Source organism: Theropithecus gelada, chromosome 4, assembly GCF_003255815.1.
Source record: "Theropithecus gelada isolate Dixy chromosome 4, Tgel_1.0, whole genome shotgun sequence".
Taxonomy (NCBI): domain Eukaryota; kingdom Metazoa; phylum Chordata; class Mammalia; order Primates; family Cercopithecidae; genus Theropithecus; species Theropithecus gelada.
Window position 1 is genome coordinate 157,383,000 of NC_037671.1, and position 21,536 is coordinate 157,404,535.

At 39.1% G+C, this 21,536-nt stretch overlaps 1 protein-coding gene across 1 annotated transcript; it reads right to left on the reverse strand.

The window, feature by feature from the left end:
• Positions 1 to 1,319: 1,319 nt before the first annotated feature.
• On the reverse strand, positions 1,320 to 14,414 carry LOC112622835 (vascular non-inflammatory molecule 3-like). The gene is given in 8 exon segments (XM_025382797.1): positions 1,320 to 1,587; positions 2,267 to 2,440; positions 3,115 to 3,253; positions 3,255 to 3,504; positions 5,261 to 5,552; positions 7,277 to 7,469; positions 13,326 to 13,461; positions 13,558 to 14,414. Coding segments are annotated over 8 exon segments (1,521 nt in total). The 5' UTR covers positions 13,766 to 14,414; the 3' UTR covers positions 1,320 to 1,458.
• Positions 14,415 to 21,536: the final 7,122 nt, after the last annotated feature.

The following is a 21,536-nucleotide window of genomic DNA, read 5'->3' on the forward strand; positions in this document are numbered from 1 at the left end:
TGGGTAGAGGTCCCTGCGGCTTTCCACAGTGCATTGTGTCCCTGGTTAATCGAGAATGGAGAATGGCGACGACTTTTGCCCTGCATACTGCCTGTAAAGATATTATTAACAAGGCACATCCTGCACAGCCCTAGAGCCTTTAAATCTTGATTCCATACAACACATGTTTCTGTGAGCACAAGGTTGGGGCTAAAGTTACAGATTAACAGCATCTCAAGGCAAAACAATTGTTCAGGGGACAGATCAAATGGAGTTTCTTATGTCTTCCTTTTCTACACAGACACAGTAACAGTCTGATCTCTCTTTCTTTTCCCTACACAGGGAGGTGGAGGTTGCAGTGAGCCGAGATCGTGCCACTGCATGCACTCCAGCCTGGGCAACAGAGTGAGAATCCGTCTCAAAAAAAAAAAAAATCCATTTTAAGTATCCATTTTCCATATAAATAGAATGCAAGAGTCAAATAAGTCATGACTAAAGGGACAATACTAGCTAAAAAGTTGTTCATAGTTACTTTAAAAGATGTCCTTATTCTTTAACTTCCTGTATCTTAATTGGCTAGAATCAAATACCCTCTGCGTATTCAAAGTTCTTCCTGTTATTTACAAATGAAGTGTATTAGTCAGGGTTCTCCAGAGAAACAGAACCAACAGGAGAGAGAGAGAAAGAGTTTTATGATAAGGTATTGGCTCAGACAGTTATGAAGGCTGAGAAATCCCGCCGTCTGGTCTGCCATTTGCAAGCTGGAGATGCAGAAAAGCCAGGGCTGTCGTTCGAAGGCCTGAGAGCTGGAGAGTTGATGGTGTCAATTCCAATCCAGGCCTGAAGGCCTGAGAACCAGGAGCACATGAAGGCAGGAGAAGATCTCTATCCAGCTCAGGTAGTCTGGCAGAAAAGGAATTCAAACCTCTTCCTTCTTGTTTTTCTCTGCAGGCCCTCAAGAGACTGGATGACGCCTATCCACATTGGGGAGGGCTGTCTGCTTTACTCAGTTTACCAATTCAAATGCTGTTCTCTTCCTTGAAACACCCTCACAGACACACCCAGAAACAATGGTTAACCAGCTATCTGGGCATCTCACAACCCAGTCAAATCAACACATAAAATTAACCATCTTATGATGAAAACAACACTTGCATACCTTAGTGCAGTTACTGCAAAAGGATTTTTCTAGGCTCTCTTCCCATTTAAATATATGCTCCACTATACATATACATACTTACATATACTTAAACTCACATACATGGAGGATGAATGCAGCTCCCACGAATGAACCTGTGCTATACCAAATACGTAAAATGTGAAATTTGCACACACACTTGTTGCTTTTCAAATCTGCTTAAGTTTATTCTATTTGTTTCCGTAAGTTCATGCCATCTCTTCTAAACAGACACTAACAGATCTCTTTTTTTCCTTCCTCCCTTAGCCAGGCTGATCCTAAAAAGGCTCTGCTAAAGGAGATCACTGGAACTTCCCAGGTCCCTGCCCTAAGCATGGAGGGTCCTTCTCTAACACTCTTCCATACAAGGCCATAACTAAGACAGGCAAAGGGGCTCCACTTCGGCTCCTCAAGCGTCCATCTCTTGAAATCTGGTCAAAGAAAACAAAGGATTAACTTCAGTGCAGAGTTTAGGTTACAGCCTAGATCCCTTCTCTGGCCAGATCACTCCTAAAGCAGTGTAGAATCGTAAAAATCACACAGGATTTGTGTTGGAAGACCCAGGTTCATGTTTCAAGTCTGAAAGTAGAGGGGCTTTGCTTGAAAGTACAGCAAACAAATTTGTTGCACAGGTGGTCAAATAAGATCATGTATAAAAATATGTTCTTCAAACTCATGAAACACTATCCAAAATATTAGTTATTAGTATAATTATAACAACTTCTCAAAATAGCATACCCAGAAAAGAAGTTGTAGATGCATTATTTAATGTATTTAATTTGCACCTTCTACACCATGCAAATGACAACATTATTGCCATTATCAGCAATCAATATTTTTGTTTTAGCTTCTCTATGAATTTACCGTTGCCTTGAATATCAACATCACATTTTTGTTAAAAAAAAATGAACCCCACATTCTCCATCACAGCCTAATGGCAATCTAAAACCACAACTTGTATTCCATATCATAGTTCCCACGTCTTTAAAGTGTTTCTTGTGGAATGTGAACCACAGTATTGCTATACTCTCATTATTGCAAAGATTTTCTTTATGCTGCTCTACCCATCTGCTCTGTTCGAAGGAATTCATCATCCTGCACACCTCCTACCTCCTAATGTCTTTCAGGGGCAAGCTGACTCCCACTTAGAATGATCTGTGGGAAAACATAATGCGTTCCGAATGTGCCACTGAGAGAGAAGTCCTCAAACCTGGTAAAAGCTGACCCCACAGCTTCTCCATACGTTTCCAGGTCAGTGGTTTGACACTTCAGTAATGTGCATATCTATGGAAGAAAAGAAAAGAGAAGGAGTCAGAAACCTTGCAAATAGTTTCTCAGCTAAATAATGCAATTTCAAACTATAAAGGAATATTTAAATTGCCTCATAAGAAGTATTTCTCCAACTGCAGGTAACAACTTATTAGTGAATCCTAAAATCAATTTAGTGGGTCAGGATTAGCACTTTTTATACTGAAGTCAAATAGAATAGACTAGAATTTTAAAAATCAGAGTCCATTGCACATAATAATAGCTATTTATAATCCTATTTTAAATTATTTCATAAACTACTTCAATTAAATATCTTTTTTTTTATTCAGTCACACATCTACTTGGCTACACTGGGTGATGATATAAATTATCCTTCTTTCTCTGGATTTAGTTGAAGACAATTTGAAAAACACTGCTCTAAAGTAAACTGATGGAAGAAGAGAACACACAGAAGTTGCAGCTTTTGAAACCTGAACCTGGCCTGCTGATAACTAATCAATTTGCTTTATGTTTTTGCCTTGCAACTAAAACAACTAATTCTGTTCTTGCTAAGACTGAACAAATAATGTGTTCTGGGGACAAAATTCAGTGATAACATTACTAATTATAAAATTAGCTAAATCCAGCCCAATTTTCAAAGAAAGGCAATGATGACTTAGAATAAAAACTAATAATGAGACCACTCTAACATATTTAAGCATTTCTAGCTGTAAGTAATATTGGCCTTCTACTGTGTGCAGTCCTTCAAAAGCACCTAGGGCATAGACCTCATCTGCTCGCTTTTTAGACATCTTGTAAGTTAAGTGACAACGCAGATCTTTCTGGCAAACTGTAATTTCCTGGATTTCTCTTAAGCTCAGTGAAGGTAAACTCATCAAAATAAATCATCCCCGGAAAATCTGACTGCTCAGAGGAAAACGGTTTGACACTGCTGGAATATGCATGCCAGTCAACAGCTTCAGGGTAGGTGGGCTCACGGCGAGGCTGAGACTTCGGGTCTGATAGCAACAGCTGACCACTCTCTGTTTCCATGTCATAGTGGTACACCTTGACTGCTTCTGGGGTGTAGATTCCACTCCCTACAAGCAACATACAGAAACACAAACATTGGTTTCAGATTTGTTATGGTGACCAACTAATAGAATATTCCCATGTGGAATTAAATACAAAGTTATTAAAGCATATTTTTAAGACAGATAAGGAGTTAGTTGTTACATTGGCCTAAGTTCCAATTTGACTGTGTGTCCTCCATAAGGTGCTACTTGCACTGAAATTATCATTTGACATGGAGGGCATAGTTTTAAGCCAGCTTAGCAACAAACTAGAAAATCCCCCAATGTGAAGAATAATTTTAGCTCTCCACTGACGATTTAGTTTATTTGTGTTTGGGATTTGTTATTCAACAAATAACAAAGCAATTAAGAAGGAAGCCTGCATTACTTTGAACATGGATATTATAAAGGAGAAACTCTAAAAACCCGATTAAGTTAAAAGTGATTTTTATCACTTCGACAAGTTTTTTTTTTAATGCCTGGAATATTTGTATTTATTTGTATTTTTTTTTTCCAATTTTCATTTTAGTATAGAAGGGAAATATGTGAAGGTTTGTTACATGGGTAAATTGCATGTTGCTGGGGTTTGGTGTGTAAATGATTTTGTCACCCAGGTAGTGAGCATAATATCCAATAGGTAGTTTTTCAATCATCACCCTCCTCCTACCCTCCACCCTCAACTAAGCCCTGGTGTCTATTGTTTCCCTCTTTGTGTTCATGTGTACTCAATTTTTAACTTCAACTCTTAAGTGAGAACATGTGGTATTTGATTTTCTGTTCCTGTGTTAACTCGCTGAGGATAATGACCTCCAGTTGCATCCATCTTGTTGCATAGAACATTATTTCATTCTTTTTCATGGCTATGTAGTATTCCATGGTGTATATGTATCACATTTTCCTTATCCACTTCACTGTTGATGAGCACCTAGGTTGATTCCATGTTATTGCTATTGCAAAAAGTGCTGCAATTAACATACAAGTGCTTATGTCTTTATAGTAGAATGTTTTATATTCCTTTAGGTATATACCTATTAATGGGATTGCTGGGTCGAATGGCAGTTCTGTTTTAAGTTCTCCAAGAAATCTCCAAACTGCTTTACACTGTGGCTGAACTAATTTACATTTTCACCAGCAGTGTACAAGCGTTCCCTTTTCTTCACAACCTTGCCAGCATGTGTTTGTCTTTTATTTTTTTAATCATAGCCATTCTGACTGGAGTGAGGTGGTATCTCATTGTGGTTTTGATTTGCATTTCTCTAATGATTAGTGATGTTGAGCATTTTTACATGCTTGCTGGCCACATGTATGTCTTCTTTTGAGAAGTGCTTGTTCACGTCCTTTGTCCATTTTTTAATGGGATAGTTTGCTTTTTGTTTGTTGATTTGTTTAAGTTCCTTATGGATTCTGGATATTAGATCTCTATGGAATGCATAGTTTGCAAATATTTTCTTCTGCTCTGTAGGTTATCTGTTTACTTTAAACAACAAGATTTATTTCGATATTACTAATGCACATTGGCTAGGAAGTTTCTTAGAACTGGCTTTGATTTTTTTATGTGACTTCCTCCAGCCCCAATTTCCTTTCAAGTAAAATTGAGATAATAATGTTTGCCTCCTTTATTCACAAGGACAATGAAGTTTCCTTAAGTAGAAACAAATGCTGTTATTAATTTTGTGATCTTAAAATTGGTAATAAAGTTATTAAACAAAAGTGTGTGGCTTGAAAATCAATGAAGCCTTTTTAAGACTGTCACTCCCACTTGGCACATGCCTGCATGAGTTACCTGTCATGTGCATGCTGGTGTTGTGGGTATTTGCAGCAAGTAGATTGACTCCCATGGCCTTGGCCCATGCTGAATGGAAGGGAACAGCCGAGAGGAGGGGCAGCGTGTTGTACCATGCTGTGGGGTAGAGAATGCTGTCAACTTGAAACTCATCCACCACCACCACAGCTGGGTCATGAGAAAAAATGTCAAAGCAAGTAAAAATGCCAGACTTCCCAAAGGGAGTGTCAAAAGTCACAAGTTCTGAATCCTTGGAGAAATCGAATTGAATTTCAGGTGCAAAAAGGTTGTACTGTTAATAAAAAAGCAAAGAAGAAGAAAATTAATAAGAAAACTGCCAAATAGATGTGATCAATTAAGTCTTTCCCCATTAAATCTTTCCTCCCATGTATGTTGACTTGCAGGTTTAAAACTGTTATACATAGGCCAGGTGTGGTGGCTTACACCTATAATCCCAGCACTTTAGGAGGCTGAGGTGGGCAGATCACTTGAGGTCAGGAGTTCGAGACCAGCCTGGCTGATGTGGTGAAACCCTGTCTATACTACAAATATCAAAAATATTTAGCCAGGCATGATGGCATGCACCTGTAATTCCAGTTACTCGGAGGCTGAGGCAGGAGGAGTCCCTGAATCTGGGAGGCGGAGGTTGCAGTGAGCCGAGATCGTGCTGCTGCACTCCAGCCTGTGCAACAGAGCGAGATTCCATTTCCAACAACAACAACAACAACAAAATAAAACTGTTACCCATACATTTGTAAAAATCATGCCCACTATACCACCATCTATAAATTTTCTTACTGTGACACTAATCAAAAAACTTTATCTTTTTTACAACCAATGTACATGTACAAACGATATTTAAAATGTGAAAATTTCTATCTTAAAATCACAGGTTGAAATCTTGAATCCTACACTTCTCAGATTGTTTTCCACTGTATTCTTTAAATTTCAACAGCACTACCATATTAATAAAACAAACTTTGTCATGTGTCCCAATGATACTGCCAGGTTTTTAGAAGTGAAGTGAAGTCCATTGAAAATTAATTTAGACAATGCAATTGTTACATATTATTAATTAGTAAGCCATTAGTAATTTTATTTTATTTTTCAGCCTGATTCTTTTTCCAAAACTCCACTTAACCTGGGCTCAGGAGTACAACGTATGTTTTGCTCAGGTTTTTGTTTGGCCTGTTGTGTGCATGCGTGTGCTCTGGGGAGAGCTACTTCCCATCTCTGTGGTCCCTGGAGGCCTCTTGCTCCTCCATTATTCTCCCATGTGGCAGTCTATCCTTCATCCTTTGGTGGTTGGCTCAGGAAAGGCATGTCAACTAATTGAATCAAGGAGTGATAAGGCCTTTGCAGGGTTCTAGGAGGGAGAAATATACCCTTCCTGTAGACTTTGTTGATAAAGATGTGAACTGTGTGTTGCTCCAGCAATGTGGCTTCTAAAAGGAGAGTTGCCCCAAGAAAGAAGCTGTAACAAAGGGCTAGGAGAGCTAGAGGGATGGATGATAATTTTGGAGCCTCTGAGTGTCAGACTGCACTGAAATGAGACCTATCCTTTCTATGCTACAATTTTTACATGTGCATAAGCAAGAAATTGTCCGTATTGTTAAAGCCATTTTCAGTTGAGGTTTTGTTTTCATTGCAATCAAAAAAGTCCTAATGGAATATATGGTAGCTTAGTATGAAATGCTAACAAATTGGGCTAAAAAATGAACCTGATATTAAATCATGAATGAAACAGAATTTTTACTTCTTTTTCAGAGAACATTAAAAGCTTTGTGTGGTTATTGTCACACCCATTTAAATACTCTACCATATTCTGTTTAATGATAAATGGAAACCCAGAACTTTATATGGAACTGAATTAAATCTCCTTTTCAACTATGATGTAATAATTATAAGATGCGTCTACAACAGTTCTCTTCCCAGCATTCAACAAGCAGACACACATACATACCACAAGCACACAAAAGAAGTAACAAGTTGAGCTAAGGCACAAGTGATTCTCACCTTATGGTAGCGTGCCACCAGTTTTCCCTAAGAATCAAACACCACATCAGTGTTGTATTGGTAATGGCCATCACGGGGACACTGAGGGTCACTGGCATTGCATGGCTTCATGTCCCCAGTATTAGCCACAACATAGATAGAGTTGTCCTTGGCCAGGCAGCTGAGTCTTTGTTGCACTGGTGTGTTGCCAAATCTAATTCAATAGACATTTCCTCAAACTTACTATATTTTAGTGATTTCTGAAATACCAAAGTGATACTTTATTTGCCCATTACCCATAACACAACAGCTCTAGGTCAAGAAGCAAGAGAAAATATTTTAAAACTCTCATGTGACATAGTGTTTATCTTCCTGAAAGCTAACCTAATTTACTATGCCAAACTCCAGATTACAGTACAAGACTGAAGGAAAGAAAAGATGGAAGAGGAAGAGGAGGATGAAAAGAAGCAGCACATTCTCTTATGAAGTGCTCCCAGGAAGATAAATGAAGCGCTTGAAATTTAGCAGACTTCATGGTGTCACTCATAGGTGGGAACTGAACAATGAGATCACTTGGACTCAGGAAGGGGAACATCACACACCGGGGCCTATCATGGGGAGGGGGGAGGGGGGAGGGATTGCATTGGGAGTTATACCTGATGTAAATGACGAGTTGATGGGTGCAGCACACCAACAAGGCACAAGTATACATATGTAACAAACCTGCACGTTATGCACATGTACCCTACAACTTACAGTATAATAATAATAAATAAATTTAAAAAAAAAAAAAAAGAAAGAAATTTAGCAGACTCTGCAAATGGAGAGGACCTTTTCTATAATCCAAGCCATAATTTGTACAAGTTTGCTGATACGAGATGTGGTTGGAAACAGAAATGCCAGGTGACAGTAAATAGTTTGTACCCTCCAGATTGTCTTCTATAGAAAACAAATATAGCATTAAGTAGTGGAAATGTTAAAAATTAAAATAAAAAATAAAAACACTTCACTGTGCTGGCTCAGTTTCCTCATCTGTCAAATGTAACATAATAGCTTCCTTTCTGCCTTAGTGGATCCACATGAGAAATCCTGAGATAAGTACAGACATGAAATTGTTTTACCAAGTCCATCCATATTAAAGATATTTATCCTTGATATAAGAAGGGAATGTGGCATGGTGATAGCTGGCTTCAAATATTTGAAAGGCTTAATTTATAGGAGATGGGTCATATGTGTGAACATAGCATAGAGTGCACAAAAACAATGAAAGGAAGTTAAAGAGAGGCAGATTTCAGCAGAAAATATGATAAAAACAGGTTTAGCAACCAGCTCACTCTGTCAAATAAATGGCTTTGCTAGTCACTAAAATCTTATTATAATATGGTGCATCTAAGCCCTTAGAGTCCATTCCGTTAGCACAGCTTAAAGGACATAGCTGTTTTAATTGCGGCCAATCTAATGACCAATTATGAGATCATAAGCCTTCCTTTTTTCACATATTTGCAATGCAAATAGTAATGCCAACTGCATAAATTGAATGCAATAATGTGTATAGTACACCAGGTACAGTTCTTGGAACCAAGTAAGTGCTCAGTAAATGAACATTGCTATTATGGATTGTGTGATTAGAGGCCATTCCATGTCTCTCTGTGATCTCACAGCCCTTCTGCAATTGAGGTTAAACTAACCTTTGAATAAAAAGGACACTTTAATGGCCTACTGGTTTAGACCTTTTTGTTTTATTTTCTTCTAAAAAAAAAAAAACAGAGAAATACTACTAATATTCACATTCATTAAGACCTTTAATAAGTTTATCATGTCCTTTGTTTAATTTTTCTTTTCTTGACTAAATAATTTGAGTTATTTAATATTTCCCACTAGCTACTCATGAAAAAAGCCCATGGAACTCTTTGACACGTCAGCATTCTAAATATTTAAACATGCAAGGATGACCTCATGACTCTCTATTATTCTCTTAAGGTATAAATATCACTAGGGAGAAAACTGACTTTCTTTTCCGATATTATCATTATATTAAATACTGGATTTCTCCTTTTTGTAACACAAAACTGAAAGGTTGTCCTTTGAATAAGTAGGTGTAAGAGTTCATAATGTTGAAATTTCATCAGTCACTTACTTTCCCAACCTAAAATAATTTGTCTATAGCTAATTATCAGAATTATGGGTATCTTTCCCCTGGAAAAGTTAGTTTCATTAGCCCAATCAAATACAGTACATTTTAGTGTAAGTCTCATGAATTGCAGCAAATAATGATTCATTCCTTCTTGTTCTGGGAAATGCCTCATAAGCAAGTAGATGTTGAGTCACAGTGACATGGTTTCTGTAAACACAGAGCACGCAATGTTTAGAGAATATTTTTCCAAAGGTAAAAATCCCAGAGTGAGGCTTGACTCACATAGCTGAGCCTGAATGTTGTACCATTAAGCATGATTTTTCACTTAATTTTACATAGGTAAAATTATCAAAGAAGTTTCTCTTTTTGCACAATAGATGTAGTTCTAAACAGGTGCATGCAAATTTAAAATTAGCAAGTTAAATAACTTCTTAACCCATCAATTTTGCTATTTAAAGAAATAATCTTAATCTATTTTAAACCATTAATACAACTAAAATAATCTATTTCATAAATATCATATTAATTATGCATATTTTCTTTAAGAAAGTTATGCCTAAATTACATCTACTAATAATTACTAAAGTTTCTCAAAGGACAAGAACACAAAGAAGTTCAGACTCAGTCCCTTCTGCTAAAAAAAAGGAATAGTAACAGCTAGCATTGGACAGTGCATTACAATGTACAAATTCCATGTGTATTACTTCATTACTCTTGTCTACTCTGTAAGAGAATTAAGACAAGGACTCTATTATCCCTGTTTTACAGATAAAGAAATGGAAATGTTAGGCATTTAGGTTACATCACTCAGCTAGGTGGTCGTAAAATGTGGTCGCAGAAGTCCTGTACAATTTCCATTTGCCATATTGATTGCATTGTAAATGATAGTGATAGCAAAGCTCTTTGGCAACAGGCTTATTCATCTTTTTACTCTTCCTATGAAGAAGGCAGGTGTCTGTGGATGAAACAACTTACTTGTATTTGGGACACAGGTCCTAGATATTACAACTCTTTCACTTTGTTCAAACCCAGTTAAACACATTTACTATAACAATTGTGTGTATACCTACTATATATATATATATATATATATATATATATATATTTTTTTTTTTTTTTTGAGACCGAGTCTCATTCTGTCACCCAGGCTGGAGTGCAGTGGCATGATCTCGGCTCACTGCAACCTCTGCCTCCTGGGTTCAAGCAATTCTCCTGCCTCAGCCTCCCAAGTAGCTGGGATTATAGGCATGCACAACCACACCCGGCTAATGTTTGTATTTTTTAGTAGAGACGGGGTTTCCTCATGTTGGCCAGGCTGGTCTTGAACTCCTGGCCTCAGGTGATTTGTCCAAGTCCACTTCCCAAAGTGCTGGGGTTACAGGCGTAAGCCACCGCACCTGGCCTATACCTACTATTTGTTTTAAGACAAGGTCTTACTGTCACCCAGGCTGGAGTGCAGTGATGCAATCATAGCTCACTGCAGCCTCAAACTCCTGGGCTCCAGTGATCCTCCTGCCTCAGCCTCTCGAGTAGCTGGGATTATAGGTGTGCGCCACCACACCTGGGTAATTTTTTAATTTTTATTTTTATTTGCAGATACAGGATCTGGCTTTGCTGCGCAGGCTGATCTCAAAGTTCTGGCTTCAAGCAATCCTCTTGCTTTGGCTTCCCACAGTGATGGGATTACAAGTTTGAGCCACCACGCCTGGTCACAGCCACTTTTCTTTTCTTTTCTTTTCTTTGGAGATGGAGTCTCGCTTCGTCGCCCAGGCTGTAGCGCAGTGGCACGATCTCGGCTCACTGCAAGCTCTGCCTCCTGGGTTCACGACATTCTCCTGCCTCTGCCTCAGGGGTTCACGCCATTCTCCTGCCTCAGCCTCCCAAGTAGCTAGGACTACAGGTGCCCACCACTACGCCCATCTAATGTTTTTGTATTTTTAGTAGAGACAGGGTTTCACCGTGTTAGCCAGGATGGTCTCCATCTCCCGACCTCGTGATCCGCCCATCTCAGCCTCCCAAAGTGTTGGGATTACAGTCGTGAGCCACCGCGCCCGGCCTCACACCTACTGTTCTTGAAAGACAATTGCAACAAATACCCAACCAGTCATCAGTATCTCAAGTCACTTACCAAACAGGAGATATGCCAGATGATATACATTATGAAATGTAAGCAGTATCTGCAGATTCAACACTATTTCTTTTCTGGGGTTTTTTTTTGTTTTTGTTTTTTGTTTTTTGTTTTTGTTTTGAGACAGAGTCTCACTCTGTCATTCAAGCAATTCTCCTGCCTCAGCCTCCCGAGTAGCTGGGATTACAGGCAAACACCACCACACCCAGCTAATTTTTGTATTTTAGTTGAGATGGGGTTTTACCATGTTGTCCAGGCTGGTCTCAAACTCCTGATCTCAAGTGATCCTCCCACCTCAGCCTCCCAAAGTGCTGGTAAGCAAAAAGAACAAAGCCTGAGGCATCACATTACCCAAGGCTACAGTAACCAAAACAACATGGTACTGTTAGAAAAACAGACACACAGACCATAGAACAGAATAGAGAACCTAGAAACAAAGCTGCATACCTACAACCATCTGTAGCTCAAACAAAGTTCACAAAAGTAAGCATGGGGAAAGGACTCCTTATTCAACAAAAGGTGCTGGAATATCTGGCTAGCCACATGCAGAAGATTGAAACTGGACCCCTATCTTTCATCATACACAAAAATTAACTCAAAATGGATGAAAGATTTAAATTTATGACCTCAAACTATAAGAATCCTAGAAGAAATCTAAGAAACACCATTCTGGACATCAACCTTGGAAAATAATTTATGACTAAGTCCTCAAAAGCAATTGCAACAAAAACAAAACTTTACACGTAGGACCTAATTTAACTAAAGCTCTCTGTACAGCAAAAGCCAACTATCAACAGAGTAAATAGACAACCTACAGAATGGGAGAAAACATTTGCAAACAAGGCATCTAACAAAAGTCTAATATCCAGAATCCATAAGGAACTTAAATCAATAAGCAAAAACAAAACAAATAACTCGATTGAAAAGTAGGCAAAAGACATGAACAGACACTTCTCAAAAAAGGACATACAAGCGGCTGACAAACACATGAACAAACACTCAACACTTATCATCAGAGAAATGCCAAGCAAAACTACAATGAGATATCTCTCATGCCAGTCAGAATGACTATTAACAAAAAGTCAAATAATAAAAGATGCTATGGAGAAAAGGGAATGCTTATACACTGTTGGTGGAAATGTAAATTAGTTCAGCCATTGTGGAAAGCAGTTTGGAGATTTCTCAGAGAACTTAAAACACAGCGGCCATTTGACTCACAATCCCATTACTAGGTATATGCCCAAAGGAAAGGAAATCATTCTACCAAAAAGACTGATGCACTTTTATGTTCATCGCAGCACTTTTCACAACAGCAAAGATATGGAATTAACCTAGGTGCCCAAGAAAGAACAAAATCATGTCTTTTGCATCAACAAAGGACATTATCCTCAGCGAGTTAACACAGAAGCAGAAAACCAAATACTGCATGTTCTCACTTATAAGTGGGAGCTAAGCATTGGGAACTCATGACCATAAAGATGGGAACAATAGACACTGGCAACTAATAGAGCGGGGACAGAGGGAGGAAGGCAAGCACTGAAAACCTTCCTATTGGATACTATGCTGGGTGGCACGATCATTGTACTCCAATCCTCAGCGTCATGCAATTTACCCATGTAACAAACCTGCACATGTACTCCCTCAATCTAAAATAAAAGTTGAAATTACAGAAAAAAAAAGGAAGCATCTACATCCTATGCCACAGATTGACTATTTATCAACACAAGTACCAGTCAAGTTCAGTGAGTTTACTGTTGGTGTTTTACAACGTCACAAGTTTTGTTTAGAAATTAATTATATGACATCACCTCCAGGGTTCTCTACATGGAATCCAGTTCACTCCAGGGTCTGGTATATCCTCCAAATAGGGGTAAATGCTCTCCCTGGTGAAGACCCAACCATAGATTCCATCTTCTGGGGTCACAATGATATGTGCACCCTGCTCAAAACAAGTGGGGCAAAAAAGTTTCTCATGAATTCCAAATACTCTTTTATCAAACTGCAAGTCTCCTTTACAAGTATAAAAGGGTAATTCCTGCTTCGCTGCCAGCTTAACTGCTTTCTCCAAAACATCTATGTTCTTGTTCATCAGGAGCAAACCTTCTTCTTTTGAAACGGGTGTTTCTGTTCTGTTTGGTAATATCACTGTATGCTCATATACTGCAGCACTAAAAGTGTCCAGCGCACCAACACTCAGGGCAAGGAGGGCAACAACTGCCACACATTTTGGAAAATATGATCTAATCATAACTAAAATTTAGTGATCTTTGAAAAACAAACTCAGATTCTTAAACGTTTTGTTTCACTGGAAAAACTTTACATTAAATCCCTTCCGACATTGACTGTTTATATTTTCTTACACATACATTACACAACACAGCATTGAGAAAGGATGCTGTGCAAGAAAAATGAGAGCCAGGACATAATCGGATTGACCCAAGTGTACAGTGCAGTTGTTGACATTGTTCAGAGTGAACTGAACACTAAAAGAGTGAGCCAACCAGATGAATTCACCCCAGTCCAAAACACACTGGCAGTTGAAGTCTTTTTGTTTTTTTTTTTTTTTAATAAAAAAAGGTTTTCCTGGTAAGCCAATATTTCTATTAAAAGGGCCAATACTGGACTGTTCCAGAAGGTAGACATCATAGCAACAATTTGTTGAGCACTCTACTTATATATTTATATGGCCATTTCCATTTGAAAGGCCCTTGTTCTCCATCTGTCTAAGTTCCAACTCCCCCTAGAGTACTCCCAAATCCACCCCAGTCCTAGGTGATATTTCTGAACTCCTATAGCATTTTTTTCTGTGCTGCTGAATGTCTCTCACTCCTTGCTGTTGTCTTGACCTTTAATTTAAATATTATACCAATACTTAATATTGTATATGCATGTTTTGTCTTCTTAAAGAGATTAAAAAGAAACTTGATGTTTTCTTTCAGAACATCCATGTCCAATAAACATCTAGATAGAGATGCTGTATCCTGGGATGTGGCCCCTGGAGGGTAAGGGAAGTGTCCTGCTCACTGTTGAACCTCATCACCCCGGCACATGTGTGACAGATGGTGAAAGCTCAATATGTGAATGAATGTTGAATGAAGGAATCTACTACCTGATGGACCAGTCTATCCCACCTTTGAACATTGCCAATTTTAAGAACTTTCTTTCTTGTTATTGAGATGCAATTTACTTCACCTGTGTTCTACAGTTTAAACTTGCTTCCATTTGAAGACTAATCAATAATTCAAAAAGTGTTAAGTTCTCTCTCAATTCTTTTATTTTTTAAACATATCATCCTTATAAGTCCCTTAAGGGCAAGGTCACATTATAATTCTCTGCTTCTCTATAGAATTTTATACAGTGCTAAGCTCTGTAAATGTTTTTTGATTAGTTAAATTCAATTCCCTCACCTAATTTTGGATTGAATCCCCTTGTTTGAATATGAGTTAATTTAAAATGTAGAAATTTTTTTTAAGGTTTAAATCTCTGATTCTAGAACAATTAACACTGCTTCTCCCTCTTGAAATGCTTTCTAAGATCTAAGGAAACTTGTAAGTTATGGAGATTTGTGTCTATTGGGTTTGGTTTGGTTCTATAATTCAAAGTTCCTTGGTTTCAATAAACTTTTCCATTATCCAAATATTTCTGCTCCCAGGTACCCCATGGTGTTTCCTGATACCATTTCAGGGCATAAGGACATATGAACATAAATTCAGCCCTAAATTCTGAATTTATGTCTGACATAAATTATTTTCATCAGACATCAGACATAAATTCTTTTCAAAATAAATTTCTGAGGAGAAGAGGGAAACCATGTAAGACAGATGGATTGATCTGGTATGAGAAGAAAACAATTTTCATATTTCGAGTTGAAATTCTAACTCTTTTATTGGTTCACCTGAGTTTCTGAATAGAATCAAAAGGAAACAAATAGGAATTCCCCTTCATTCTCCAAGTCCCTAGTTCCAGGAAATGTACCAGCTTTTTATTATGTTGAAATCAATAGAAACTTGAATTATATATTTTATTACCCAATGTTATCAATAACGCCTTTGTTTCATAGGTGTATAAGGCTTGCAGATACAAATTATTTGAAACACTGTATTGGTACATAATCCTTATGAAAGTCTGGCATCATTGTAGGATTAAGAAGTTTAGAGTCAGAAGTTTTGTATTACAGTAAATATAATTCTTCTTTTAAATATGTAAGGGACACATTTTAAAGGAGAGAAGAGGTGCTGAAAGAACATCTCTAAGAGTGTATTGGCTTTCCCCAAATCTTTATTTCTAACACTCATTGTAAAACCTCCTCTCCATTCTCCTTATCAAGATCCTGACCCCATGAACAAGAATTCCTCTTTCAGGCTCTCCATCAGCCTCTCTGATCCCACTCCTCCCACCCTAGCCCTCAATACTGTAATCCATTAGCGTTCCCTTGACCATTGCTATCATTAATTAAGATACTTCCCATGTATATGTTGAATCAAAGCAGAGAGTAAGAGCTTTCTTTCTCTTAGTTCCATTTTATATTTTGTGTTCTTAGCTAAAAGTACTCTTCTTATAACATGATCACTGCTGCTCTGATCCTGGAATGATTCTGACCAAATCCTGCCATTCAAGCTCAAATCCATTGCCTCCCCAGTCTTGTTGCTATTCCCTTCTCTAAACTCTGAATGCACTTATGGCCAGTAGCCACATTGTTGTTCACTGTTTTTCAATCCCTTACTCTACCTTCTCACCTGGCCCCAGGTTTTTTTCTACTTCATAACTTCAACTATCTTCTAACGAAAGGATAATGACTGTGTCTCTATCTTTTGCTCAAACTTCTGTTCTGAACTTCAGACCTATTTATTCAACTCAGAAGAGCTCCCTTCCACAAGCTCCCACCAGGTATTGACCCACCTGCCAGCCATCTGGACCTGTAAATACTGCCTCCCCCCATCCTTATTATAAATGACTGCTCTTGACCCTATTTAAGTCTAGCCCCTATCCTTGAGCACTGGATCCCAAGGACATTGCTCTAGAAGTTAGGCCCTCTTACTTTTTTGTTTGTTTGTTTTGGAGACAGGATCTCACTCTGTCACCCAGGCTCTAGAGTAATGGTGCAGTCTTGGCTCACTGCAACCTCCACCTCCCAGGTTCAAAAGATTCTCCTGCCTCAGTCTCCCAAGTAGCTGGGATTACAGGCACCCGTCCCCACACCTGGCTAATTTTTGTATTTTTAGCAGAGACAGAGTTTTACCATGTTGGCCAGGGTGGTCTCAAACTCCTGATCTCAAGTGATCTGCTCACCTTGGCCTCTCGAAGTGCTGGGATTATACACATGAACCACCATGCTCGGCTTTCTTTTCTTTTTTTTTTTTGGAGATGGAAACTTGCTCCATCACCCAGGCTGGAATGCAGTGGCGCAATCTTGGCTCACTGCAACCTCCGCCTCCCAGGTTGAAGCAATTCTCCTCCCCAAGTCTCCCGAGTAGCTGGACTTACAGGTGCACATCACCATACCTGGCTGATTTTTGTATTTTCAGTAGAGACAGGGTTTCGCCATATTAACCAGGCTATTCTCGAACTCCTGACCTCAAGTGATCCACCCACCTTGGCCTCCCAAAGTGCTGGGATTAGAGGCATGAGCCACTGTGCCCAGCCCCATTACTGTTTATCACCAATTTTTCTTTCTCTATTGGATACAATAAAGAAAACACAAGTATCCTATTATATATTCTATAACTATCTGGTAATATTTTCTATCTAAAAAAAAAAAAAAAAAAAAAAACCTTCTTGATCTGACATCCCCTTCCAGGTCCTGCCCCATTTCTCAGCTTTATTTTACAACAAAACTCCTTTCCACCATGGCGTGTACTCCTTGCCTCAATTCCTGTCCTCCCAACAGGATTTTACCCCCATGATTTCATTGCCTTGTCCAGTTGCCATTAATCTCCCTATTACTAAGTTCGATGGTCAGTTCTCAGCCTCATCTCACTTGACGTCTTGGTAGTATTTGACACAGCTGCCATTATCCCATTCTTAATGTACTTTCTTCTTCACACTCTTTTGGTTTTCCTCTTTCTTTCTTCTTGGCTTTTGTATTTGTTTACTTTGTTTTGTTTCTTTGGACTTTTTTTTTTTCTGGTTTCTACTCATGATCCCTGACTTGGCAATATTGGTGCACCCTGGAGCCCCAACCTTTGGAAGTCTTCTGTTCCAATCTACACTCACTTCCTAGGTGATTACATCCATTTCATCTGTTTAAATACCATCTACATATTTAACATTAGTGACTCACAGATTTATATATCTATCTCAAACCTCCCTTGAGAACTCTAGACTCTTATGTCTAGTAACAGTCTACTCAAAATCTCCACTTGGATGTATGAAGGCTTATCTGATCAACATGAACAAAACTGAGCTCCTGACTTTCTCCTCCTGATGCTCTTTGACCAGTAGTCTTTCAGATCTCAGTCAATGGCTTCTCTCATCTCCCTTTTGTTCAGGTCAAAACCCTTGGAGTCATCCTTACTTCTTTCTATCTCTCTCAGTCTACACACGTTTAAGCAAGTAGTCTTTTACTACAGCAACTGTGGTCCAAGCCATCATTATCACTAGTCTGGATTATTTCCAAACCCTCGCACCTGGTTTTTGTACCACTACTTCTACTTTTGCACAACAACAATCAGAGCCATTCTATTAAAATGTAAGACTAATCATGTCATTCCTCTGCTCAAAACCTATCAATGGCCTGGGCGCAGTGACTCACACCTGTAATCCCAGCACTTTGGGAAGCCAAGGCGGGCGGATCGCCTGAGGTCAAGAGTTCGAGACCAGCCTGACCAAAATGGAGAAACCCGCCTCTACTAAAAATACGAAATTAGCTGAGCATAGTGGCATGCACCTATAATCCCAGCTATGCGGGAGGCTGAGGTAGGAGAATCACTTGAACCCAGGAGTCAGAGGTTGCAGTGAGCCGAGATTGCGCCATTGCACTCCAGCCTGGGCAACAAGAGTGAAACTCTGTCTCAAAAAAAAAAAAAAAAAATTATCAATGGCATTCAACTTTACTCAGAGTAAAAGGCCAAGTTCTTACAATGCCGAAAAGAACCACTATAAGCTGTCACTTCTAACAATTCCTACTACTTTTCCCATGTTCACTCGGCTCCAGTTGCATTGACTTCTTTGTTGTTCCTCAAGCATGTCCCCGTACGGACTCCACTACCCTTAGGGGACTGCTGCAGTTGGCTCCTTCCTGGCTACTTTGCCTTTAGAACTTTCTCCTCCACTCCATCCTTCAAACTACCATCAAATTTATCTAGTTTTTAAACTGTTTAGTCCCTCATGGCTACTTGACTCTAAAACTCTTCAATGTGTCTTTCTCTCAGCTTCTAGATAAAGTCTAGACTTCATTTGTGTTTCAATAATCTGGCTCTGGACTATCTCTCCAGTCTTATTTTTTACATCGTCTGTCCTTATCCTTCCTCCTTGCATCCCCTTCCTCCCTAACACATTAAACACTGCCTGAAGCATACTACCATGTCTTTGCATGCATGACTAACCCTATCTTAGATGCCCTGATTATCTTATTCTGTTTGTCTGTGACATTTTTCTGGTCTTCCAAGGTAGAATTGATCCATTTCTGGCCCTTGTATTGATCACAGCACTATCATATTCTATGACTTTTATTATATGTATTAAATGAGATCCTTGAAAATGCTTAGCGCAGTGTGAGACGTATTCTAAATGCTCATTATTTAATTGCTATGCTAATGAGTGGTAATGATGATGATGGTGGTAGTGATGTTCTCTCTCTTCTTCTAGACTGAGATCTTTCAGAAATAGAAAGTTTGTTTTATTTGTCACCATTCAGCACAGGGCTTGCCTGACCTAAAGTAGGCATCCAAAAATTCATTTGACATTTTAAGATGCACAAGAAGACATGTACCAGGATGTTCAGAGAAGTTTTAGTTATAATAGAAAATAATACTAGTAATAATTGTAATAAACAAACAACTAAAAAAGTAGAAAACTTAAGTATGTGTTAAACTTGACCATGCAACAAAATTCCAGGTACAAAGTTCTTCAAAATGATGATGCAGAGTTGGCTAACATTGCTTCATGGTTCTGTGTTCAGCTTATTACTGAGAAATCACATAAGCACCACAAAGTACATTATATATTTGAGATAAAGGACATATACCGACACCAAACCTGCGTTTTCACAGAGAAGTATCCAAAGATCATGGCTTCAGTAACTTTCTTACAGTGAAGAAGATGCCAGGTCAAAGAAAGTCCATGTCAGTTCACATCACTACACGTCACCACTGCATGTTAGAGAAAGCCCAAAATAGGCATGCTACCTGCCTACTGATGGCTGGTTGAGGGGTCATGATCACATGCCTGGGTCCACCACTGCATCACGGCTGAATGCAACCACATTTTGTATGTTAGCACATCATCTGGTTTACCCACAATTTCCATGCAGCAGGCCTGGCCATACTCACCATATTCATCAATGGCAGAATGGACAAATGAATAATGCTTTATCTGTTGAACCAGGCAAGATGCAACCAGAAAACAGAAACCATCCCAATTATTTTAAGAAAATTTAATATAAAGATCTGACCCAACAGGTATTTGATGAATGAAGGGCAAAAAATGAACACTGGGGTAACTCTGAGATGGTAACTACGGGAAGCAGCTACCAGTCCTAGTGTGTGAACAGACGGAAGAAGAGAGTGTTAGAGGCTGGAAGGTGGCTGGAGGAGCCTGTGGAGCTGAGGCTCAGGAGTGGGAGAAGAGGGTGCTCTCCAGCTGGTGCTGATGAATCAGATCCTTATAGGGCCCCCATGGAGCTGGACCTCAGTACTGGCTGGTGCTGGTATTTTTGAAGAATGGCAATAATGCTGATTCTGAGAGTGTGGGGAAAAAAACCTAGAAACAACAGCTGCTAGAACAAACTGCTGCTGCCAGGTACAATACCGTGGTTGGGAAGACAACCGATACGTCAGCTAACAGGACAAGTCCCTTTCCTCTTCCAATGTAAGTGTCCCTCTGGTGTCTCCTACTAGCAAAACTTAGCAGGGAGCAGCCAACGAAAGAGAAGTATTTGCTTAGTCACAGAATCACAAAAAAAGAATATGGAAGGGTGGGTTTGGAGCTGAAAGATAATAACTTAGTAATCTGTATATCCGTATAACTGTGCACCATGAAGCAGTGAAAACAGTGCACCATAAAGCAGTGAAAGTAGATGAAATAGAGCAATGCTCTTTTACATGGGCTAAGCTCAGGATGTTGAGTATAAAAAAAAGAAACATGCAAAATGTGAATAATTTACCATATATAGAATACACATTTGAAAAAGATGCAGAATTGTACTAAGTAGGATTGTGTATGTATATAGAAGTCATGGGAATAATCTGTCACTATCTTAGTTCCTCAGGGGTAAGGGGATGGGAACAAGAAGAGACATGCTGGGGCTGGGACACAGAGGCTTCTGCTCTATCCATATTGTCTTATTGCATAAGCTGGGCTGTGGTCTGTGGGTGATTGTTATGCAAAACGATCTGTGTGTCAGAAACATCTGCAGAAATAAAATGTTTAAATAACTTGGAATATGCATTGTTTCTTTTTTTGAGAAAGAGTGCCACTCTGTTGCCCAACCTGGAGTATAGTGAGCAGGATCTAAGCTCATTGTGACCTCTGCCTCCCGGGTTCAAGAGATCCACCCACCTCAGCCTCCCAAGCAGTTGGGACTACAGGTTCCCACCACCACACCCAGCTCATTTTTGTACTTTTAATAGAGATAGGGTTTCACCATGTTGGCCAGGCTGGTCTTGAACTCCTGACCTCAAGTAATCCACCCGCCTCAGCCTCCCAAAGTGCTGGGATTACAGGTGTGAGCCACCACGCCTGGCTGAGTTTTATTTTATACGATTGTTAGTTGCATAAATATCTTCTTTCAAGAAGTGTCTGTTCATGCCCTTTGCCCACTTTTTAATGGGGTTGTTCGGTTTTTTTTCTTGTGGAATAAA